This window comes from Ascoidea rubescens, assembly GCF_001661345.1.
Source record: "Ascoidea rubescens DSM 1968 unplaced genomic scaffold ASCRUscaffold_8, whole genome shotgun sequence".
NCBI lineage: Eukaryota > Fungi > Ascomycota > Saccharomycetes > Ascoideales > Ascoideaceae > Ascoidea > Ascoidea rubescens.
The window spans coordinates 181,003-205,751 of record NW_017962920.1 but is presented as its reverse complement, the minus strand read 5'-3'; the positions used below and the strand labels follow the sequence as shown (position 1 = coordinate 205,751).

Here is a 24,749-nt window from a genome sequence, read left to right as displayed (position 1 = left end):
TATTATAATTGAAATTTGATTTCAGGTTATCAGGGGAAAACATGTTGTTTTTGTGGTAACTATTAATTTCATCATGTAGATTTGTTGTTGAAAAATTTCTTTTTAATTTATGAATATTTACAGTTAACTTACTGTGCATAGAATTTGTGTGGTGGTTATTTCTGTTAAAATCAAGGTTATTATTATTATTATTATTATTATTATTATTATTATTATTATTATTATTATTATTATTGTGATTGTCGTTATTAATATTTTTATTTTGAGTGTTGTGGTTAAAATTTAATATTTTCATGCTTTTGTTTTTTCGAAGTAAGTGAGTTTTAGTTCTTTTAATCAAGCTATTATTTTTAAATTTATCAGTTTTCTTATTTTTGTTATATTCAATATTATTTAAATTGCCATTGGAGATAATATTATTTGTTATGTCACCTTTAATTAAGTGAGTATCATGATTATAGTTATTATTATTATTATCAGTATTGTAATTAAAAGAATTACCTTTATTAAAATAATTAACTTTAGACACCTTTAAGAATGAGCGATTTTCAGAATCAATTGAATTTGAACTTGTTTCAAAGGAAAATTGACCCGCAGAAGATAAGGAGTGATTTGAATAGGAGTGAGATGGTTTTATATTATCATGATAATTGGTATTGATGCAGTTTATTGGGGATATAAGATTTTCTGGACTTTTGATGGAGGATGAATAAGGAACTGATATTTTAATTACATTTGGTCTGAAAAAGGGACTATTTAAGGTGCTATTAAGAGTACTATTCACAGTGCTGTTATAAGTTGAGATATCATTTGTTGAAGCAACAACACTAGTGAGACTGTCTTGATTATGATTATGATTGATAATGTTTAGATCCCTTGTATTATTAATATCGTTGTTTTTATTAAATTTATCTTTTTTTCGAATGATATGGGCAATGTCTTTGGCATTAATATTTGTGTTTATTTTCAAATTATTGACATTTTTATTTTTTTTTATTTTTTGTTTGGACTCGTCAGTTGAAGGTGAGCTTTTCTCACTAAAACTGTAGTTGCTGATCGTATTAATTGCGTTAACATTAGTGTTGCTTGGGTTGCAGTGGGTATCATTGTCAGTCGAGATTGAAATGGAATCAAAAGAAAGAACTTGGGTAATAGTGCCATTCGTGGATAAAGTATCAAAACTTTGGTTATTATTGTAATGGTGACGATATTGGGTATCTTTATGACTGTTGTACGTATGAAGCTTGTCATTGTGATTGGTAACATTAGAATCGTTGTTATTGTAGATGTTGTTGTTGATTGTATTTATTGTATCATTTGAGTCGTTGTGGTCTTTTTTCTTGAAGATGGTTTTCCCTCTATTTAATATATGGTCTAGAGCAGACTCGTTGCCATGACCACTTGTGCTGTTCAGATTGGATATGTTATGTAGTTTACTTAGGTCCTCTTGCAAATTAGGGTTGAATCTGGTGTCGTTGAAGATAGAGTTGTTCCGGAGAAACTCGTTGAAATTGGAGACGTTGATGTTGTCATTAAGGGTCTGGACACTAAAACGGTTGAAGGATCTAACATGGCAGCAGAAATAACAGGAAATACAGTAGTTAGTAATCTGGCAACAAATCATAAAGTATAAACAGCCAGCAGTAACAGCAATACATACTGGTCTATGAGCCCGGAAAAGGCCTTGTCGTTGAGGTCTGCAGCAGACATGGCGAGGAAGACAGAAGCAGGGGAAGCAGAGGCAGCAGAGGAAGCAGAAGAAGAGTGCTTGGTGGTTTTCGTCCTTCCTTTTATACCAGAGCTCTTCTTTGTGGCATTGCCAGGAGAAACATTCCAACCGGCTGTGAAACAATGCGTGCATTAAGCACCATAACCTCAGTGTCCCAATTCGGCAGTCCTCTGGTGTTTCATCTTCTTACAGCACCCAACTTCTTCTGTTGTACAACTGCTTTTCAGAGGAGACGTAACTTACCCAAAGCATTTTCTGCTCGCTTGCTCAAGTCGCAGATCCTGTTGGTCTCGTTGTTTTTGAGACTGCTCTCAAACCCCAACTGCCGAATCTTCACTATCCTCTCTCTCGTGTCCCTGTCATATCTGTCAAAATTAAAGCTGCCCAAGCCGTTTTGATGACCAAAACTGCTGCTGGTTCCGTTGCTGCTGTTTAGCACCAATAATGAGGCTGCAACGCTCGACACATCCACATCGTTTGCTGGGAGATTGCCCAAGTTGAAGTTAAATTTCTCATCAACGCTTTTGTTTTCCGCCAAACGATTTCTAATTATATTTCCACTTTGACTCCTGCTCCTACTGTCCTTTTCACTTCCGGTTTTCTCTATATCAATGTCTCCATCCTGGTCCTTAACATCATTCACATTCACATTCACATTCACATTTGGATTTACACCCACATTCGGAGTCACATTATTCTCACCAATGCTAGCATTGCTGGAACTATTAACATTAAAACCATTGGATGCAATTAATTGAGAATGCTCAACATCATACTCACTCTCAATTAGATTTGTAATCAACCAAATACACCCAGTCTTAATTTTGATATAATTTGAAACTAACTCATTTTCAATGATCCCTTTCTCAAATTTCTCATATACCTTGAACAAATCTTTTGTGGAATTGAGGTTGACTTTATCCATTTTGAGTTTTCTATTTATCAAATTGTTTTTTAAATACTTTTTGAAATCTTCCACAATTTCATAAATTTGAGTCTTATCTTCCTCGTCATCATCATTAATCCCGCTATTATAATAAGAACTATCACTATTTTCTTTTGTTTTCAGCTTCAAATTTAAACTCAAATTAGAGACAAATTTACCAGTTGAGTCAACGTTAAGTTTTTTATTCGGCTTATGAGTTTTACCTCTATCCTTGGCCATATCATTGGGCGCAACAATACCCATGGTCTTATTATCAGGACTTTCAACTTTATCTAATTTTAGATTTAATAAAAACCTAATTTGCCTCATTAAAAATCCATTTTTCACAATCAAGTTCCTAAATGAATTGTTGATTGTCGATAAGTTAACTAATAAATAAACAATATTCTCAATAATTTCACAATTCTCAATAATATTATAAGAAAATAATTTAAACGATATAAAATAAAAAAAATTGTTTTCATTGTAATTATTTAAATGGTTATCATTGTTACCATGAAAAACATTATCAGTAAACTTGTTATGCTTATAACTAAATTTATTTAAAATAAATTCATCAATAATAAAACTACCATATTTCCCCATAAATTCTAAATTAAATTTATTAAACTCTTTATTGTAACTTTTAATTAAATTCAATGAAACAATTTGTGTATTTGACACAAAATTTCTAATAACTGAAAATGACTGCTTTTGTAAAGTCAATAACTTATTTTTCCTTTTATTATTATTATTATTATTATTATTATTATTATTATTATTATTATTATTATTATTATTATTATTATTATTATTATTATTATTATTATTATTATTACTACTACTACTACTACTATTACTATCAATAACACCAGCAAATTCGTTTTCATCAAATAAACAAATTTTTAATAAATTTTTGAATCCTATGTTCTTTCTTAATAACTGGACCTTAAATTCTAACTTACTGCTATAAATTAGATTTTTCAATACAATTAAAGAAATGTTGTTTAACTTGAAAATCTCATTATAATCAAGAAAATCTCTAATAATATCAATTTTAATTTCTGTTTTATTATCATTTGATTTGATCAAATTTTTCTCAAAATTATTATTATTAAGATTTAAATTCTCATTTAAATAGATTTCGTAATTAAAATTATTAATAATGCTCGCAATGTTTTCAATTAAACCTAGATCTTTTAATAAAGATCTTAATGGTGAAAATTCAATGCATAAATTTGCAAAAAATTGTAAGATTAAATTTTTCAATTTGAATAAGTAGTTTATAAAAATTTTGAAATTCTTTAATATAAAATTAAAATTGAGTGAGACATAATCCTTGGAATTATTAGTATTTAAAGAAAAAATAATTTCGTTATCATTTTTCGAATTTTTATCTAAATTACATAAAAATTCGTCAAGTGGAAATTTAAATATGTTAAATAAAATTTTAATAATATTTTGATCTAAATGTTTCATAAAGTAAGTTTTTAGCAATGGTTTATTTTTTGATATTGATTTGATGAAAATTATTGAAATCTCATTTAATTTTAATAAATTTAGTAATTTTTTATTAAGATTTTTTGAAATGTAAATTAATAAATTAAAAGGATTTGCATTTGGATTTGAACCGAGATTTGAATTAATTTGATTTTGATAATGTAATAAATTTTCTAAAGTATCTAATTGCAAAGAGAAAATATTTAAAAAAATAAAATTTAAATCATTCTTAATATAAATTGGTTTTTCAAGTTTATTTTTTAGTTTATTCTTTATTTTTAGATTATTTTTTTCATTGTTATTAAAATTGAAATTAAACTTTTGAAATTGAACTAAAGAGTATTCTTTAATTTTAAAAAACAAGTAATCTAGAATTTGAGTTTGATATGAATCATCAATTGATATAAAAGAAGTTAAGATAATAAAACAGTTAATTAATTGATTTAAATTTTTCAAATTTGAATGCTTTAAAAATAAATTAAATTTGAACAAGTTATTTTTTTTATTAAAATTTTGATTAAAATTTTGATTTAATTTCAAATTTGAGGTTGATATAATATTTTTGAATAATAGTAATAAATGGTTTGAAATTTTTTGTAAAATATTATGATTATTTAAAATTTCAAACAATAATTTTTTAAATTTAATGTTGTTAGTATTAGTGTTAGTATCATCGATGATGTTGTTATTATTGTTTATATAGGTATTATTTTTAATGGTTTTAATGTTTTTATTTTTATTGATATTATTGTTAAAAGAACATAAAGAAGCTAATATATTGATAGAATTGAATTGGTTTAGTAGCGAGTTATTAAGTTTTTTGTTTGATAGGTCGAATAAATAATTTAAATCAGGTAGTAATTTTAAGATAATGTTGAAATAAAAATCCAAGTCAGTATTATTGGTAGTAGTAGTAGTGGTGGTGGTGGTAGTATTTTGAGTGGCTTTATTATTGGACATGTCATAATTACTATTATTTAAAATATTTAAAGAATGGTATAATAAAAAATTTAAGGAACTTAATTTTAGATTTAAATTTGAAGATTTTAATAAAGAAAATAAAAATCGATAAAAGGAAGTTGATAACTTAACGTTATGATCAATAGTAATGATATTACTGTTGATGGTGTTATTATGGTTCTCACTATAGTCATTGATATTTTTGTTTTTGTTTATACTATAAGAGGATAATTTTGCAGTTGCAAATAACAAGTTTGGTAATGAGGTTTGGATTAAAGATAAGGGCACAGTATATGTTTGATTCAACGAAAAGTTGAATTTATCATTATCATCATTATCATTATCATCATGAGTATAATTATTATAAGGATAATAGTATTTGTTTTTAAAATTTAAAATTGGTTTGGACAAAGTAACAATTTTGTTGATTAAATGAGGGTATATTTGAGATAAATTTAATAAATTGAAAGAAAAATCGATTGAAGGTAAAGATAATAAAAAAATCGATAAATTTGATAATAGGTTGTTGTAATTAAAATTTCTATTTATGTATTTGTTATAATTATCGTTATTATTAATAATATCGTAATTTAGTAATTTGATGATAATTGAATTTAACGCGTTATTACCATCAGCATTTATAAAAGAGGAATTCAATAATAATAAACTTGATAGATTTTTGAATAAAATAGACAATAGATTGAAATAAAGGTGAATGTTTTCGGTTGATAAAGTGGAATCAATACTATTGAAAGTTGTTAAGAAAATTTGAAATAGATCATTATTATTGTGTGTATAGTTAATTAGATTGTCAATGTTGGATAGACTAACGGAATCAAGACAAGAGTTGAGGATTATTAGGATATCAGATTGCAATTGAATCAAGCTGTTGTTATCGCAAGAGGGGCGGTAGGTCAATAGCAAGTGGTTTAGGAGAAGGGATAGGTTTTGGGGGGAGTTCAATAGATTGTACTTCTGCTTTTCATCACATAAAACCAACAATTTTAGAGACTTGATTGAGCTCAAATTGGCTTCAACATCTTCGATGTTGTAGTTTCTCAAGATGTTGCCAACCGAGTTGTCGAGCAGAGTGGAAACCGACGAGGGAAGCAAGTCAGCAGTGGAAATGGGATTTTGAAAAAGAGCCAGTTGCAAAAAGTTCATTTTTGATAGTTGCCGAAGGTTTTTTGAGTAGTTGTCGCCAGAAGTCGCTGTTGGGTCTTTGTGCTGGGGGCTGTTGGATCGTTTTGTGCTTCGTGCCTGCTCTGTTTGGAGTCTTTCTGTGATTATATCCTCGTCCTGTTCGGGAAGTGCCGCAGAAAGACCGCGCGGTGACGAGCATGTATCGGCTGCAAGTGTCTGCGTAATCCACAGAAAAGGAAACAATCCAAGACAATGGATAGTACCACTGTTTTGGTACGTTCGGTAGTGATTCAAGATGTCTTGGCACACAACCACCAATATGGATGAAACCAGCTTTACGGTAATAATCATTACTCTGCACTAAAAACAAAATATAACAGAGGTGTACATAGTTACACATGCATCCGTCTAACTGGTTTGTTTCTGCTCTGACCAATCACAGTGCAGAAGCTTCATGGAAATATATTCTTGACGATTTTGTTCAATACTGCAACTTTATTGAGTTTGGTATCTGATTAGACTTTTCCATTTGATTTTTTTTTGGCGATGGTATGTTTGGCTGTTATCTTCTGTCTTGAATATTTTATTATCAGCATTACTAACTTCTTTGTCTAGACTAATAATGTTTTCACTACAACTGACCAAGATGGCATTTTAAGTCGTTCAACAACAAAGCCTGTCTATCTTTCGAAAGTCGAAATCGAAGGAATACAGAATTTAGATGATGATTTTTTAAAAACTTTGATTTCTCCGTTGCTATCAACTTCAGATCACACTGTCAACTCGTTAAATAATGCTATACGTGAAACAACGACTAATTTCAATAAAACTGGCTTATTTGAGAAAATTGCTTGCTCAGTTGATAATGACTCAACCTCTTTGCTTGCCGCTAATATCAAATATCCTTTCACAAATGAAGTCTTGATTCCAACTGCTGCTAAGTTTAAGTTAAGTCAATCTCAAGGCACTTTAACCACTTTAACAACATCAACAACAACTCCTGTGCTACCAAATAGCAACAACAATAGTAATGATTTCAACAATGAATCCCTATTCAGTTTTGATTTCCTAAATAGCAACTTCAAAGGTTATGCTGATTCTTTATTATTTAACTATACTCTATCTTCAATAAACTTCAATAATAACCTCTCTTTATCTTACAATTCTCCTTTGAATAATGACAAGAAAAACCAATTATTAATAGATATTTATAGGTCATATTCAAACAATCAATCATATTCTAAACATGATCAAAGGACTTACTCCGTTTTCACTGGTTACCAATATTCTAATTTTTATGATATTAAGCATGACAATAACAATAATAATTTTTCTTATTTAACAGGTTTAAATATTGTTCAAGATGAAGTATTAAATTCAAATACTAATTTACTTGAAAATAACATATCTTCAAAAGTTTCTTTAATTAATAATTTTTCTTACAATAATTTAGGAAATTATGATCCAAGTTTTAATTCTTCTCAATCTTCTTCAAAAAACCTGATTCCAAGCTCCTCTGGCTGTTCTTTAGCCTTAAAGAGTGAAGTCGCCGGTCTTGATAAATCAAGCAGAAAATTTCATAAACTTGCTTTTGACTCGACATTTTATAGATCAATTGTTAAAAATGTTTTAACTTTTGAACAAAAGATTTTAATTGGTAACATTTTCCCAATAACCATATTCAACAACTCTGCTGATGCTGACAAATCGACTGGGATCAATGTTAGCGATAAATTTTTTGGAAACCTCACAGGTTTTAAGAAAAACTCAATCGGCTTTAATAAAGATGATGTTTACTTGGGTGGTAACTCAATTTTATTTAAATCGTCCACATTGTATTCCAAGTTTCCAAAATTTTTAAGTAAATCACATGTTTTGGACCCTTTAAGATTTCGATTATCTTTGCAATATGGCGATATCTACTCAAATGTTGATGATCTTAAGAAGGTTTTTCAGAATTTAAACATTTTCAGCAAATTTTCTGAAATTAAACATATCAATAAATTATCAAAGGTTTTTGCTACAAATCTATCTGTTGGATTATTTTACAGCACAAAATTCTCAAATTTGGATTTATCATATAACATTCCATTAAGCAATAGAGCTTGTGACATTTCAAGACCAGGTTTACAATTCAATGCTTCTATATCGATGGCTTAATTAGGAAGTATTTTAGTTAGCTTTATAAATTAACATTCTTTGTATATAATCTCAAAAACCCCAAAATGGACAGAAGTTCCACGTAGACGGCGACAATCTTTTTGAATAGTTTTTTTTATTATTTTTTTTCATTAACCAAGTTTGTAAGTTTTTTCTATTATTTTTTTTTTTTGTTTTGATTATTTAAGTTAATAAATTACCTTTTTTCTAACAACTGACATGTCTCGAGTAATAATAAAGGGATTACCCATATATCTTGATGAAGAACAATTGAAAAAAAAATTAGGTCGGATAAATAATAATGACACTATAACTCAAGATATAACCGATTTAAAAATTGTGAGAAACGCTAAAACTGGAGAATCAAGAAAATTTGGATTTATTGGATTTAAGACTTACGAGAGTGCAGAAAAAATTATTAAATATTTTGACAACTCCTTTATTGATACCTCAAGGGTCAATTTACAATTTGCAAAATCGTTTGCAGATCCAAGTGTTCCAAAATCATTTCGACAAAGACAAAGAGAAATTAATAAAAGAAAACAAATAGAAGAACAAAGAGAAAAAGCCAAAGAGATTAAAAAAAGAAGACTAAATGTTAGAGAAGAGATCGATGAAAAAATCAACAAAAATAAGGTATTGAAAGAATATCTTGACACAGTCAATTCTACCGTTAAAATAGTTGATGGGAAGGGAAATCCTTCGGTTCAAGATTTAGAGGATGCCTTGAACAAGAAAGATAATGAAATTAAAAATGATAAAAATGAAGATGGAATTACGCGAGATGAAGAAAATGAGAGTGATGAGGAATATGAGGATTTCAGACCCAAATCCCAAGAAGAGAAAAATGAAGAGTCTGATAATAATGGAAATGAAAACGAAGATAATGAGAGAGAAGAAAAAATGATCAGTTTATCGGAAATGGCAAAAGATTCCACCGTATCAGATTTAGATTGGTTAAAGCAACATCGAATTAGAATGCTTGAAAATTCTAAAGAGAATAAGAATAATGACCAGAATCAGGAAGAGAGTGACTTTGGAAATGAAGTAAAAAATTCCAATAAAGATAGTACTACATTGAAGGAGGAAAAAATAAAAAAACATAACAAGGATAAAAGAATAGAAAAAGCAAAAAAAAAATTCACTGAACAAGAAAAGACTGAAGAATTAATATTAGAAACAGGAAGATTATTTATTCGAAATATACTATATACAGCCACAGAAGAAGATTTTAGAGAATTATTCGGTCCATATGGGATTTTAGATGAAGTTCATATTGCTGTTGATACTCGAACACATAAATCCAAAGGATTTGTTTATATTCAATTTCAGAATCCTAAGGATGCATTATTTGCGTATAAAGAGTTGGATAAGCAGATTTTCCAAGGTAGATTGTTACATATATTACCATCAAAGGCTAAAAAGAGTCATAGGTTGGATGAATTTGACATTAAAAATTTACCATTAAAGAAACAAAAAGAGTTGAAAAAGAAGGAAATGGCATCTAAATCCCAATTTACATGGAATTCATTATTTATGAGCAATGATGCTGTGATTGAGTCTGTTGCATCTAAATTGAGATTGAAAAAGAGTGATTTGATTGATCCTGAATCATCCAGTAGTGGTGTCAAGCAGGCCTTAGCAGAGGTTGATGTTATTGGGGACGTTCGAAAATATTTTGAGAGCAAAGGAATTGATTTAACATCATTTGAAAAAAAACAGGAAAAGGATGATAAAGTTATATTAGTGAAAAATTTTCCATTTGGTACAACATCTCAAGAGATTGCAGATTTGTTCATTCCATTTGGGGAATTGAAAAGATTATTATTTCCACCATCCGGAACGATAGCTATTGTTGAGTATATTGATATACCATCAGGAAGAGCAGCATTTACAAAGTTAGCATATAAAAGGTTCAAAAACAGTGTTATATATCTAGAAAAAGGACCAAAAGATTTATTTAAAAGAGAGCCAACAGAAGGTGAAAGGCATAATTCGAAACCAAAAGAGGCAGCCAATGATAAAAGCGATGAGGATAAGGATGTCAAAAAGGCTAAGATATCAGCAAGTGATATCTTGTTGGAAGCTACAGAAGAAAATGAACCGGACGCTCATCAAGGCACTACAGCCTCTGTTTTTATAAAGAACTTGAATTTCAAGACAACTACAAAAGACTTAATGGTCATGTTCAAAACACTTCCAGGGTTTCTTGTTGTTCAAGTGAAGGAAAGCAAGCCAGGCGTAAGCATGGGCTTTGGATTTGCTGAGTTCAAAACAATGGAGGATGCAAACAATTTCATTTCGACTTTCAATGGAAAATCGATTTTAGAGCACAAGATCGAGTTGAAGATATCCAACAGAGTGAACGATGCAAATGCCAAAATTAAGCCAGCAGGCAAGAAGAACGAGAAACTCATCGTCAAGAATCTTCCATTCGAAGCAACAAGAAAAGACGTCTTTGACTTGTTCAATCCCTTTGGCGACCTCAGATCAGTCAGAGTTCCCAGAAAGTTTAACAACCAAACCAAGGGTTATGCCTTTGTGGAATTTGTGCTTTCAAAGGAAGCTGAGCACGCTATGCAAAGTCTTACTGGGGTACATTTGTTGGGTCGTAGATTGGTTATAGAGTACAGTAACGAGTAGAAGAACAATAATACAAATACAAGGAATTTCTCACCGTAGGAAGCAATTCCAGCACGAATAATAAAAGCCCTCAATAAGCTGATTATCAAAAAAAAGAAAGAGATCCTCTATTTAGATTGTTGATTTGCCTTCAGCCAGATTCGAACTGACGATCTCCTCATTACTAGTGAGGTGCCTTACCAACTTGGCCATAAAGGCGATTATCTGAAGAATGTGATTCCACTGCATATCAGATTCTTGTGCAGAAATGCGCTGGTTTTACTGGCCAATCAGAGTCGTGTTTGAATCAGCACTGAGATAATAGGCGTAAAGCTGATCTATTTCTTTCGTGCTGGAGGAGCTGGGTTCTGATATGCTTTGACCAGAAATGTCTTCTGAGGTGGGAATTGTATGTTGTGTGTCTGCTTCTCAAGGGTCCTCCATTTACTGTTTGTCTACTAACCTTCTGTTCTTGTCTGCATTGCTTTAGGAAGATATCTTGAGTTTTGAGCTCAAATCATCTCATACAGATGAAATTGTAAGTGGTTATGCTTTTCGTTGAATTTTGCAACTTTTTTTTGGTATAGTACAATGCCAATTGAAAAAGTGAGATTACTAACTCAGAATAGCTAAGTCGTTCCAATACCAAACCCATTTTTCTATCCAAAATCGAGGTCAATGGCGCTTCTCAGTTATCTGATCGATTTGTTCAAAGATTATTAGGTCCTTTATTAATTACCTCCGATCACACTTTAAGTACTTTGAACCAAGCAATTTCAAAGACTTCGAATAATTTCAGTAAAACCGGGTTGTTTTTCGATGTCAATTGCTCAATTGATAAAGATGACGATTCCCTAATTCCTAAAAATTATAAATACCCATTCATTAAAGATTACTTAATTCCAACTAAGGCCACCTTCGATCTCTCAAATATCTCTTCAAATTACTTGCTCTTTTCAGGATTAACAAGACATAATGAAGGTTTTATCAATTTCGGGTATTTATCAAATAATTTCACAGGGTGGTCTGACAAATTATTATTCGATATAGCCTCCAATCAAGATAATTCAAATAATTTGTTGACTTTCAATTATAGATATCCTCTAAATAATAACAGAAATTTTGAATTTGCAATCGATTCTTATCGTACCTTCACTAATGCTCAATCGTTTGCAAAACACAACCAATCTCATTCTGCTTTGATGTTTGGATTGAACTATTCAAGTGATGAAAATAACTTTGCTACCACGAACGGTTTAAATATTGCCCATGATATCATATCCGATTCAAAGACTGATCTAATCCAAAATGATTCTCTAACAAAAGTCTCCTTCATTAATAGCTTGACAATTGATACCACTTCTGTTGTCAATAAAGATCTTAAAAATGAACCAATTCCTCATTCAGGTTTATTAATATCTCTTAAAAACGAAATTGCAGGTTTAGATCAAAATGCCAACACTGCTTCATTTAATTCAACATCCTGCCAATGGTCCTTTTACAAATCCTTATTCGATAATTTTCTAACTTTTGAATCAAAGACGTTTTTTGGCTGTTTTTTTCCCTTCATGAGCAAACCAATCAGGGTCAGTCCATTGGATAAGTACTATCTAGGAAGCTTTGAAACCATTAAGGGTTTCCAACATAATTCAATTGGCCATAAAGAATCAGACGTCTATTTGGGTGGAACCTCTGTTATATCAAACTCGATCTCACTTTATTCCAAATTGTTCCCAATTTCCTCCCTCTTCAACAAAAAACGTTCCTCCAGTTCTGACAGCTCCTCTGTTTTGGATCCTTTAAGATTGAAAATCGGTTTGGAATATGGCGATACCTATGAAACAGCTGAGAAATTGAGAGAAGGCTTGAATAAACTAAACACAATCAGCACTGCTAGAGACTTCACTTCGATCTTTGCCACAAATTTCAACATTGGTTTGATCTACAACTCTCCTTTCGCTCAGTTCGACATGTCCTACAATTTTCCATTGAGTAACAGGTCCTGTGACGTTTCCAACCCTGGTTTGCAATTTAGCGCTTCGATTTCTTCTACCAATTGAACCTTTTCCTTATTCCTAGTTCTTCAGTTAATATTCAGTCATTAAATAGTTTCTAAATAGTTTCCAAATAGTTTTATTTATATTTAAGCATTATTCATTTTTATCTACAATTCATATATTTCTTTTGGCTTTTATTGTTTGAGCTTTTTCGTGCTAAAAATGAATGAAACATATCAAGCAAGATGGAATAGCACAATTCTACATAATCCTGTCTGTATAGCAGTCGTGAAATTAATAATAATAAACAAAAATACTAGGCAAAGAACTGAAAAATTTTTTTGTAAAAAATAATACAATAAGAATCATTAAGCACAATAATTTTGATAAATGAAAGGTATTAATCTAAAACAAACACAATTAAAAAAAATAAAAATAAAAATAAAGATAAAAATAAATAAATAACGGAATAAAATACAACAAAAATCTAGAACTCTTAAAATCAAGAAAAAAATACTATAACAAAATAGAATAAAAAAAAATAGAGAATTGAATTTCGTTATTTTACTTTTGTCTCTAATATGCACAATGTTTGAGAAATCATAAAAATTCCAAAGATTTCAGTTCCATGAATTTAAAAGTGGTATTTGGATTGGTTTTATGCTACTCTGATGATGAATTCTTTCACGAGGCATTCAAAGAGTTTTCAAATTTAAATTCAACTAATTCAATGCCCAGATCTGAATCAGTGCCAGAATTAATTGAAATCAATTCAATAGACAGATCCGGGTCTGTAAAAGATTCGGTTAGCTTATCTTCGTTTTCATTTTCGTTTTCATCTTCATTTTGAGCTGCTTTAATTTTGATCATAAATGAATTTGAGTTATTGTTGTTTTTTCTTGATCTCACAGATGGTCTTTCCACTCTTCTCTTAGTTTCCGATCTTGCTAATACCTTAACGGTTGATTTTCTGAATGATTGTGTCTGTTTTTTTAGTTTGGTTGGAGAATTAGTCTTTGAGGGAGTTATCATACCAAGCTCTGTTTTTGAAGTTTTTGTTAATTTTTTTGGAATTTTAAACTTCAATTTCAAACCTTTTTTATTATCAATTAGAATATTATTATCTAAATCGTTTAATGGGCGTTTCTTTCTCGGACTTTCATTCAACTCATTTGAAGAAGTGGATTTATTAGGTTTTCTTTTATTTTTCTTGATTTGTTGCTGATATATGTCAGGTTTAGTTGCCGATTTTTTACTGGAATTCAATAAATTATCGATATAAAACTTTTCAATTTGTTGTGGAGTTGAAGGAGGAGAGGGTAGAGCACAATTTATAATTCTTGATCTTTTTGGTAATTTTAATTCGTCTAATTGCTTTTGATTTAAAAACAAATCCGGTAAAACAAGTCTTAAATAACGTATGAATTCATCGCAATCAGTTTCAATGAAATAGTCTATAACATTATCCCAAGCAGTTAATGAAACATTTGTTTTGTTTATAAAGATAATCTTACCGTTTTTCTGATGAACACTTTTAGCAAAAGTTTTAACTAATTTTTTGACACCATCGACTTTCAAAGAAGTTCCAAAGATTAACAATAAATCAGGTTTTGATTTGATATCAATGTTTAATCCATTTGTTATATTTTCAGAGTTTGGGTGATTTTCGCCATATAAAACTATGTTCGGCCTTAACATTCCAATATTTCCCGCAATTCTTTTTCCCATAGAAATTCTCTCATTGTATTTTGATAAACAAGAAGGACATTCAGGGGTTTCACCACCTGCTAGTAGATTTTTATAATTCTGGTTCCAATTAAACACTTTAAAACAATTTGTGCAGGATAAAGTATTGAGATCACCATGGAGCTGAATAACTTCAGTATTTTTCCATTTTTGTCTAAAGGTCAAATTTTCGTAAGTTTTTGTAGGTTCAGAATTCTCATCATCACTGCTATTATAGTTTGGATTTAAGGGGCTATTTGAATTGTGGATTATATTGGTAGTATTATTGATGTTAAGATCAGATTCCAACTTTTTATTTTTAAATTGACTGTTATGAATGCTGTTATTAATGTTGTTATTAATGTTGTTATTATTATTGTTTTCATTACTATTGTCATATCCACTAATAAAATCATCATTAGAGACTTGTTCAGTTAAACCGGTATTCAAACCAATTTTTCTTTCCAAACCATCAATATTCTGTGTGTAACATCTTAGTAGTTTGTTATGCCTTTTTAAGCAGCTTAGGAACTTATGGGTTTCAGTAGGGTTTGCCTTTAAAGTAGAGGAATATAGTGATTCCATGAAGGTACAAAAAACTTTTAATGTGTCTTCGTTTCTAAAGAGAGAGATATCAAATAAGTCCTTTCCTTTTACCACAGTCTTTGGATGTTTCTGTTTGACCATGTTATATAGACCATCAGTAGAACGAAAATCCTTGGAATAAATGAGTCAGTAAGAACATAACTAATTAAAAGGAAAAACTAAGAAAAAAAAAATGGCATAAAAAAAAAGCAAAGATTAAAAACACACTTACGGGTATTCCAGCATTACAAGAGATTCCAGCTCCAGTTAGTACAGCCACTTTTCGACTTCTTGCAATAGACCTTATCACCTCGTTAAGCCTGAGGTTATTATCCTGGTCTGTGGAGTTCAATTTGATTTCGTGCATTGGTGATATTGTTGAAAAGGAATAAAATGTATAAGATTTGATTTGTCTTTATATGAACTGAGTAGATTGCTTCTACTTGTAATTATCCCTTAAAAAAGAAAGTGATTTGAATGGATATTTTGTGCTTCAGGAGTTAGGACAAGCCAGTATCAAAGAATGTATTCCTGCAAAACCAGTGCAACAGCATGAATTTCCAGAGGTAACAGTTGGAGAAGAAGAAGAAATCTGGAGAGAGAGAAGAAAGAAGCTGTTATATAAATTGAAACTTCTGTTTACTTGCTGCCTAATCTGGAAAACAGCCAAACATCTTCCCAAAAAGGAACCTTCTGTTTTGAGAGTGCGGTGTTTGGATGGAAAAAAGGCGAACATGGCGAACATAACGAACATAACGAACGTGTCGAACATGGCAAAACTGACAAAACTGGCGATTATGGTGATAGTGGGATCAATGTTGGTGGTAGTGGTATTAATGTTAGTGGTGTTGTAGTGCTGGTGGTGAGAGTGACGTGGTGAATTAAAATAGAGTAGTGGTTATAAAATAGTAAAGTGGCGGTGAGATAGATAAATAGTATAGAGTTATAAAAAAAGAAAAAGAGAAACAACACAGAACGGACAAAAAAAACTGCAGAGACAGAGTGAAATACTTTCTCTAATGTGGAACTAAATTCATGATGTAAACGTAGATCTTGAGCAAACTAAGGGAAACCTAGTTTCCTTGACTGTTGACAGCTAACTCCATAATTAATCGTGTAGCCAAATGCAAAAAAGGATAGGCCGAGAAACTGGAAACATCGTCATCCAAGTTGAATGTCAAATCTTTGTTTGCGCTTGATTCCCATCCATCAAATTTGAAGTCAACTAGATAATTATTTGGTTCTAATTGGAACAATTGGATTTGCATTTTCATTAAATCTGGGATTATTTTATTTGTTTCAAGTTCATTATTTTCATTTGATAAACTTGGACTATATTGCCATCTTACTCTAATTGTCCATAATTCGTCTTCATTTGGTTTTGCCCATTCAGCACCAAGATTTTTCAAGGCTCTGTATATTTCGCCCATAACATCCAATGGGTAAGATTTTGATCTTATACCAAAATGCCAACGAGTTGGTTTGGTTTTCCTTGAATTGACTTTGCCAATGACACTTGGGTCGTTTGAGTTGGCCATCATGATTCGATGGTTTCTTGGTATTGAAGTTGGTAAGATTCTGACAGCGGAATTTTTAGGGTTAAAGTCATCAGAATCAGTCAATTCTCTATTGTCATTTGAATAGACATTATTGCTACTGGTATAATTATTTTTGCTATTGAAATTAGAACCATTTTGTTTATCTAGTACCGAATTTAGCTTTGTGTTATTGTTTTGACTATTTGAATCATAATTATCGGCTAATGGTTGAGATATTAAAGGGTCTTTTGGATTATTGTTAGTGTTAGGGTTGATAATAAGATCGTTCTGCTTGTTGTCATTAGTGTTGTTAATAATAATGTTATCATTATTACGTTTATTATTAGTTTGATTATTGTTATTATGGATAAGATTTTCATTATTTTTCTTTTTTAAATCGTCTACTAAAGTTCTGTTTTCTTTCATCAATTCATAGGCATCTCTGATTTCATTTTTACCGATAATGTTATTTTTTAGAACGTCATAAACTTCGTCCATATCGTAACCCATTGTTTTCGCTAAAGCCTTGACAATATCATCATCAATTTCTTTAGTTTTCTCTGAATCGTTAAGTTTGAGGTAATCAGGGAAGTCAATTTTGAACCAATCATGTTCCATTATTTCTTGAGTTGTGATTCTATTTATTGGATCAACAACCAACATTTTATGTAATAAATTTTTAGCATTATCACTCAAGTAGGGAGGGATGGTGAAGATACCACTGGAGATTTTTTTAAATAAAGCAGGAATGAACTCATCATCAAAAGGTAATCTGCCACATAACATAACGTATAATATAACACCACAACTCCAAACGTCTACTTCAGGACCAGCGTATAATTTCCCAGAGATGACTTCTGGAGCAGCATAGTTGGGAGAACCACAAGAAGTCTTCAAGAAATTACCATCAGTCATGATATTACTCAAACCGAAATCTGCGATTTTGACATTTAATTTACTATCCAATAGTAAGTTTTCAGGTTTTAAATCTCTGTGAACAATTTTATGTCTATGGCAGTACTGAACAGCAGCGATAATTTGTTGAAAAAATCTTCTTGCTTCACTTTCGGTCATTTTACCTCTTTGAACGATATATTCAAACAATTCTTTACCTGCAAATTCAATTACCATGATAATTTCATCCTTTGATTTAATGACATCATATAGTTTTATAATGTGAGGATGGGTTAGTAAACGTAAATAACTAATTTCTCTTTCAACCCTACCTTGCATTTCAGATTTGGATAAAGTTTTACGATTTATTATTTTTAAAGCGACTCTTTGACCAGTTTTTAAATGGTAAGCTAGTTTGACTTTACCAAAAGAGCCCTCACCTAAAGTTGTTATAATTTGGTATTTACCTATTCTTAATAGAGGATTACCAATTAATTGTAATTGAAGAGGATCTAAAAACTCTGGAGAAGCAGAAGGTTCTTTAGCTATTTGTTCAAATTGTCTTTGGAGATGTATGATAAATTGATGCTGTTCTTGAGAAAAGGGGATCTTTTGGATTAATTGTGTTTGCAATTGTCTAAGTTGAAATTGCAATTGTTTTTGCTGTTGTTGCAAAGAAAGAGAAGATTGATCATAGTTATTTGACATTTTGCGATGAGGTTGTTTCTTGTTCTTCTTTGGTATTTAAAAGATGAATGATAATGATATAAAGGATGCAAAATAAGGTATTAATTTAGCGGGAGACTGTTGGAGTGTTTGGCTGATAGAGCAAAAGAGATGATTAAGGATTGAAAGATGGTCTTGTAGATTTATTAAAGGATTGAAGTCCTTAAAGAATGAAAATTTTAAATTAGAGGTCTAAATATAATTTGAGAGCTGGAGAATTCTGAGTTTAAGCTCCCAGACAAAAAACAGGAAAACAGGCAAACAAAGGAAACCAGCAAAAGCACTCTAGAGCCAGAGAAACAAGACAGGAAGCAGAAAACACACCGGAGGCAAGCAGCAGAAGCAACAAAAACAGCACGAGCAGAGACAGCACAGGAGAAGAAGGCAGAACAATCAGCAAGACTGAGATACGCTCCAGAGCCTCTTACGTAATCTCCAAATGCGGAAGGCCAGAGTCCCGCACCAATAAGCGGCGGGGGTCTGCGGCTGCAGGTGAGACACCACGCGCCCTCAAACCTCTTTGCTGCGCGTCCCGTTGGCACGGGGGCGCTACGTTGCCGCGCGTCTGGATGGTGCGGGTGTGCATATACGGATGGATGCCTTGTGCTGCGTTGGTTACCGCAGGACTGGGCCTGGGCCAAAGCAATGGTTTATTGACGAGTATATTGGGTGGAGCAAGATCTGTGGAAGCAGAAGCAGTGGATGAAACAGCTTTGTGCTTTTTTTACTGTCCGAGAAACACTGCCAGTAGAGCAACGTGGGTGAAGGAGTGAAACACAAATAAGTGAGTGAAATGTAAACGTAAGAAGTGAATCAGTAATCGGCAATTAAAACAACATCAAAAAAGCAAATGGAGAGTAATAAGAAAGTAATAAGGTTGAAAATTAGGTAATGGAATTTAGAATTAAAACAGAAAAGAAATTATTGAGAATGTAAGATGAAATTAAAATAATGATCACTGAAATAAATAGAAAAAAGTGAAAAATTGAAAATATAATAAAAATATAAGTAAAATTAAAAGTAAAAATAAAAGTAAAAAATAAAAGTAAAAAATAATTGAAAAAAATAATTGAAATTGAAATTAAACCACAACTAAATTGAAATGAAAATAAGACTAATCTCATTAGTTTTCTCAATCATTAATACAAGTTTTTGAAGTTTTGAATTATTGAATTTTTAAAAAATGTAATATAATAATATAATAAAGCAAATAAATTTTCTTGGAGATTAATTAATATAGACAGGTAGAATAAAAGAACTGAACAAAGATTTTTCAATTTTGATTTCTCAATTTGTTGATTATTTGATTGGTATGTGATTCTGTGAATTTTTGGCTTTATAATTTTTTGAAATTTTTTTTTTTTTTTGAATGTCTAAAACAAAATAATAAAATGAAAAAAATATAATATAGTTAATTAATTGTGATTAATAAAAAAATAAGAATGAAAACAAAAGAATGAAACGAATAAAAAAAAATAAATTAAAAAAAGCTTTTCTCATTTCAATTCAAATTAATAGTGTAATTTAATTCAATTCAATTTAATTTTTTCTTATTTTAAACTCATCTTCATTAAAAAAAAATAGAGAAAAAAAATTTAATTTTAAAAAATTATTAAAAAAATGTTTTTAGAAAAAAAAAATTGAGAAATCAACTCATTTTAAATCTATTTCATTAATGTTTGTAAAAAACTTGAGTTAGAATTTGTGAACTTGAAAGCTTCGACCATTTTATATCCAATTTCATATGGTAATTCTTGAGTATCTCTTGAATTTGTAACACTTTTATTAAAATTGTTAATTAATTTTAAATTTTTGAAATATTTGAAATTTAAATCTTTAATAAAAATGAAATTAATTTTGAAAAATCCCTTATATTTATCAGATTCAAACCAAATATCTTCATTATTAGCATCCTTTGAATCATAAACCACATTGGATAACATTTGAGCAATTCCACAGAATTTTCCTGATCCATTAACTGAGAAAAATAAATAAACTGGGTAATTGAGATTAAATGTTTGATTTAATCGTTTATTTCCTAGTTCTGTTGAAGACCAAACTTTATTTAAAAATGCTTGTTGAATATCATATAAATTAAATGATTTTATTACAAAAAATTTGGCAATTTGAGGAATCTGAAAATCCAACGGTGAAACAATTAAGTTATTTTGATCATTAGAATTATTTAAATTATCGTTAGAATTAAAACTGGAATTGAAATTGGAACTAAAATTAGAATTAAAATCAGAATTGACATTAACATTGACATTGACATTGACATTATTATTATTATTATTATTATTATTAATATTGTTGACATTAATATTGTTACTCAACCCATAGTTATAATAATCGTTAGAATTTGAAATTAAATTGGTATTAGCATTAATATTATTAACATTAATATTATTAACATTAATATTATTAACATTAATATTATTAGCATTAATATTATTAACATTAATATTAGAATTGGTATTAGAATTGGTATTAGAAATAGAATTGAAAGAAGAAATTGAAGAATTAGAAATATGATTATTACCATATACTTTATTGGTGTTATTAGCATTATTATTAATATTATTATATATGAAATTCGAATTAGAATTCAAATTTGAATTTGAACTTGGAAAATGGAAAGATTCAGCTTTTGAATGGTTTGAAACATAAGCGCCACTATTAGAATTAATATTATTAACACTGTTGACATTAACAAAAAAATTGGAATTAACGCTCAGGGAAGAACTATTATTGTAACTGGCATTAAATGGTTGACTACCATTACTATTTGTATAAACGCTGTTGTTAATGTTATAATTATTACTATTATTGACATGATTATATGTAGCAGTAGTAGAGGCTGATGAATTTGTTATCAAAGAAGAAGAAGAATTGGAAGCAGCTGTATTTGAAATTGGAGACCAAATTGAATTCTTTGCAGAAGACGATTTTAATGGTTTTAAAACGAGATTTGGTGTAGAGTTCAAAGTGTTGTGATCATTTGATAAATAAATTGAGTTGTTCTTAATTGAATTTGAATACTCGCCAATCGGAGAGTAATCATTAGAATTCATCATCAAATTAATATCAGAAATATTTGAAAACTGTGTTGAATTTGGTGAAGAACTAAATGTATTCAAATTTGAATTACTATTTGAACAAATACAATTGCCGCCGTTGGAAATAAATTCAGTGTTATTAATGGGATTTGCACCATTTCCTGTACTGTTAGGCAAAATACCATTTAAACCATTATTCATGTTGATATTGTTATTGTTATTGATAGTGTTATAACCAGAATTATTGTTATAGACAGCGCTGTTGGAGTTGATTGATGAAAAAGTAGTAGAAGAAGAAACAACAGGATGAGAAAAACTTTTAGCTGAATTTGTTAAAAAATCGGTACGATTCTTGATCATTGTATTGGTCAATTGATTTAAGGATAGTAGTTGTAATAGAGGCTGTCTTTGTTGTATAATCGAGATTTGAGATAGAGCACTAGTTCTCGACTTAGGGTCTTTTGAGTGATCTTTCGAGCTGAAATTAATACAGCTATGAGACTTTGAATGATGGGAAGAACCACTTGGTTTGCCATGAGCAATAGAGCGGGTTGACCTTGAGGATGATGAAGAAGAAGATGATGGAGAAGAAGATGATGGAGAAGAAGATGATGGTAATAAGATGTGGCAATTACAAGAAGCAGAGAAGCATTTGGTGCACTGTGCTTGGGCTTTAGCTTGAGCATGAGCTGAAGTTAAGCCATTTTGGTTGGAATAGTATGAGGATGGATAATATGGAGGATTAGTGGATGGACAGTTTTGACTTAAATTCATTATTAGCTTTGAGGTGAACTCTCTTTGAAAAGAATTAAAATATAAAAAGGAGAAAACAAAAACAATAAAAAGTTATTGGAAAAAAACAGAAATAGTTTTTTCTTATTTATTTAATAGTTGATATAGAAAGAAAACAGTGAGACATTTCCCGCCTAGTTAGGCTTTGATAGTAGGAATTTTAACAAAACTGAACAAAAATTAGCAAAATCAACCAAATCTTAACTCAATTGTCAATGTTGGGAATTTTTAAGGCAGTGTATAAGAAATATGGAGGTAGAGCGTAATAGTAGAGTAATAATGCTTTGCAAGTAAATTCATAACAGGATTTTCTTCAAATATTCCATGAGGTTCAAAAAGTTTCAGCAAATGTCACCAAAAAGCACCAAGTTCCATTTATTTTGTAAAATAGCTACGATAGTTGGCATTCACATTCACTAGCATATCATCAGATTCCAGAATGGTTTGTGTCTTCAGGCTATGCATATTTATCTTCAAGGTTAGCACTATTACTCATCGAAATGATAATTTATTAAAGGACAATACTGCAATATGGCAATACAAGTGAAAATAGGAAAGAATAAAAAGAAACAGATTTTGTTGTTATAGAAAATAAAGCTAGAAGAACGAAAAAAACGAATGAATAAACAAAAAATAAGTCAAAATCTTCAAAAATTCAAAAATTTAAAACGTTAAAAAAATTAAATAACAATTTACGAATTTAAAACCTAAATGTAAACATAAAAATGTATGTTTATGAAGTTGCAACGACTGCTGGCTCACTTGATGCTTCTTTTAAGACTTCAATTTGTTTAATTTCTTCTTTTGTTGTAGCTTTTTGAGCCATATGAGCACTTAAAGAAGCTACAGCATCTGGAGCAGATTCAGCGTGAAACAACTTATTGTCTTTGGAATCTCTGTGTTTTCCATTTTCTTGCTTAGGCTGTTTTTCAGACTTTGAGTTTTGTTTCTCATCTTCATCTTCGACTTCACCTTCGTTTTCACCTTCGTTTTCATCTTCTTGCTCTTCATCTTCATATCCATGTTCTTCACGTTCTTTTTGTTTCATTCTTCTTAAAGATTCTTCATGAGCTTTAAGAGCATTTTTAACCTCTTCAATTTTTGATAAATAAGCTGGAGCTAATTTAACCACTTTATTATTGAGTTTTTTGCCAGATAAATTATCAAGGGCATCTTTTTGGGCATTTTCACCACTAACAGTAACTAATGCAGCGATATGGTAACCAAAACGTAAACGTCTACGATTGTATTTACCTCTAAAGATATAAATCTCTGATGGGTTATAATCATTGAAAAAAGCACGAAGATCAGTATCAGTCACCTTTGGATTAAGACGACCAATAAAAATAGTATTATCAGAAACTTCATTACTGGACGAAGACAATTCAGGGCTATTTGAATCTGGAGAAGCAGTAGAAGAGCCTGAAGCAAGATTATCAGAACCTGAAGCAGGATCAGGGTCAGAAGAACAATCTAGTTGTGGAGACACAGGACTACTATCAGCGCTATTTGAAATCTAGAGACAAAAACAAAACAAAACAAAAATTAGTATAATGGTACTTGAATAACAATTGATAAATATGTTTCTTTTTGATAAAAAAAGTTTATAAGAACCTTATGAAAACGAGAGGATTTCCTTTTTAATTTTTTTGGACTGTATGGAACATATGGTTTAATTTTCAATTTGCGACCTTGAAATTCTTTACCATTTAATTCTTCACAAACTTTTTGGGCATCTTCAACAGCCTCAAATTCAGCATAAGCGATACCTAGAGGTCTCTGTTGTTGGCTTTTAAAACCTCTCACAGTGTGACTTGGAACCAATACAGTTTTTCTTTTTTTAATTTTTTGTTAGTAAGATCTATTCAAAACCACCAGTGAATTTGTAGATTTGTTGCTAAATGAAATAATCCATACACTTTGTATTCATTCAAATAGTTTATTAAATTGTCTTCTGTAGTTTTGAAATTAATATTTGAAATATAAACTCGAGTGTTTTGTTTAGCGCCCTTAGTCTCAACTTCAATCTGAATATTTGGAGATGTATCAGTGCTATCAGCTTCTGGAGAAGAAGATCCAGATTCTTGTACGGCAACAGTCATTTTTGATGATAATTGATTTCTTTTGTATTAGATATACTTGATTGAATTATCTGGTTTTATTTTTTTTTCTTCAAAGTCTAAGATAAACAGAGAAATCTTTAACTAAAAAGTAAAATAAAAATGAAATAAAATATCAAAAGGAATCGTGCAATCAGCAGAAAAATTGGTTTTTAAAATGGAATTGAACGCTGAGGAAGGACTTTCTCAAAAGAACCAAAATCTGCATGAGCTTGGAAACTGGTTCATGACACAAATACAAAAATGGTTTTCTGGTCAAAAAACTCACATGAGC

The 24,749-nt window shown here is 30.3% G+C and overlaps 9 protein-coding genes and 1 non-coding gene across 10 annotated transcripts; 3 read left to right on the top strand and 7 right to left on the bottom strand.

Moving 5' to 3' along the window:
- Positions 1 to 21: 21 nt before the first annotated feature.
- ASCRUDRAFT_70852 (uncharacterized protein) lies at positions 22 to 1,710 on the bottom strand (the record flags this gene model as incomplete). The annotated part of the gene is made up of 3 exons (XM_020191848.1): positions 22 to 59; positions 133 to 1,565; positions 1,661 to 1,710. The coding sequence occupies 3 exons, from the start codon at positions 1,708 to 1,710 to the stop codon at positions 22 to 24; spliced, it is 1,521 nt and encodes a 506-aa protein (XP_020046632.1).
- Positions 1,711 to 1,952: 242 nt separating this feature from the next.
- ASCRUDRAFT_70851 (uncharacterized protein) lies at positions 1,953 to 6,278 on the bottom strand (the record flags this gene model as incomplete). Its single annotated transcript, XM_020191847.1, has 1 exon — positions 1,953 to 6,278. The coding sequence occupies one exon, from the start codon at positions 6,276 to 6,278 to the stop codon at positions 1,953 to 1,955; it is 4,326 nt and encodes a 1,441-aa protein (XP_020046631.1).
- Positions 6,279 to 6,803: 525 nt separating this feature from the next.
- Positions 6,804 to 8,417, top strand: ASCRUDRAFT_81319 (uncharacterized protein; the record flags this gene model as incomplete). The annotated part of the gene is made up of 2 exons (XM_020194603.1): positions 6,804 to 6,806; positions 6,873 to 8,417. The coding sequence occupies 2 exons, from the start codon at positions 6,804 to 6,806 to the stop codon at positions 8,415 to 8,417; spliced, it is 1,548 nt and encodes a 515-aa protein (XP_020046630.1).
- A 219-nt stretch (positions 8,418 to 8,636) lies between these two features.
- MRD1 (RNA-binding ribosome biosynthesis protein MRD1) lies at positions 8,637 to 11,119 on the top strand (the record flags this gene model as incomplete). Its single annotated transcript, XM_020191062.1, has 2 exons — positions 8,637 to 9,486; positions 9,547 to 11,119. 2 exons carry the CDS (start codon positions 8,637 to 8,639, stop codon positions 11,058 to 11,060), a joined length of 2,364 nt encoding a protein of 787 aa, XP_020046629.1. The 3' UTR covers positions 11,061 to 11,119.
- Positions 11,120 to 11,185: 66 nt separating this feature from the next.
- On the bottom strand, positions 11,186 to 11,258 carry ASCRUDRAFT_t95. Its single transcript has one exon. It is a non-coding gene; the product is annotated as a tRNA-Thr (tRNA).
- Positions 11,259 to 12,756: 1,498 nt separating this feature from the next.
- On the bottom strand, positions 12,757 to 15,713 carry ASCRUDRAFT_81317 (DHS-like NAD/FAD-binding domain-containing protein; the record flags this gene model as incomplete). Its single annotated transcript, XM_020194602.1, has 5 exons — positions 12,757 to 12,873; positions 13,991 to 14,160; positions 14,365 to 14,977; positions 15,188 to 15,478; positions 15,579 to 15,713. 5 exons carry the CDS (start codon positions 15,711 to 15,713, stop codon positions 12,757 to 12,759), a joined length of 1,326 nt encoding a protein of 441 aa, XP_020046628.1.
- Positions 15,714 to 16,419: 706 nt separating this feature from the next.
- ASCRUDRAFT_35965 (carbon catabolite-derepressing protein kinase) lies at positions 16,420 to 18,486 on the bottom strand (the record flags this gene model as incomplete). The annotated part of the gene is made up of 2 exons (XM_020190658.1): positions 16,420 to 16,970; positions 17,220 to 18,486. The coding sequence occupies 2 exons, from the start codon at positions 18,484 to 18,486 to the stop codon at positions 16,420 to 16,422; spliced, it is 1,818 nt and encodes a 605-aa protein (XP_020046627.1).
- Positions 18,487 to 19,056: 570 nt separating this feature from the next.
- ASCRUDRAFT_76329 (uncharacterized protein) lies at positions 19,057 to 19,416 on the top strand. The gene has a single exon (XM_020193425.1). It carries the CDS (start codon positions 19,074 to 19,076, stop codon positions 19,275 to 19,277), a length of 204 nt encoding a protein of 67 aa, XP_020046626.1. The 5' UTR covers positions 19,057 to 19,073; the 3' UTR covers positions 19,278 to 19,416.
- Positions 19,417 to 20,168: 752 nt separating this feature from the next.
- On the bottom strand, positions 20,169 to 20,645 carry PHO92 (mRNA-binding phosphate metabolism regulator; the record flags this gene model as incomplete). Its single annotated transcript, XM_020190660.1, has 1 exon — positions 20,169 to 20,645. A coding segment is annotated over one exon (477 nt), but the record flags the coding sequence as incomplete, so codon positions are not given.
- A 2,443-nt stretch (positions 20,646 to 23,088) lies between these two features.
- RRT5 (Rrt5p) lies at positions 23,089 to 24,457 on the bottom strand (the record flags this gene model as incomplete). Its single annotated transcript, XM_020191846.1, has 3 exons — positions 23,089 to 23,871; positions 23,970 to 24,189; positions 24,273 to 24,457. The coding sequence occupies 3 exons, from the start codon at positions 24,455 to 24,457 to the stop codon at positions 23,089 to 23,091; spliced, it is 1,188 nt and encodes a 395-aa protein (XP_020046624.1).
- Between the last annotated feature and the right edge of the window lie 292 nt (positions 24,458 to 24,749).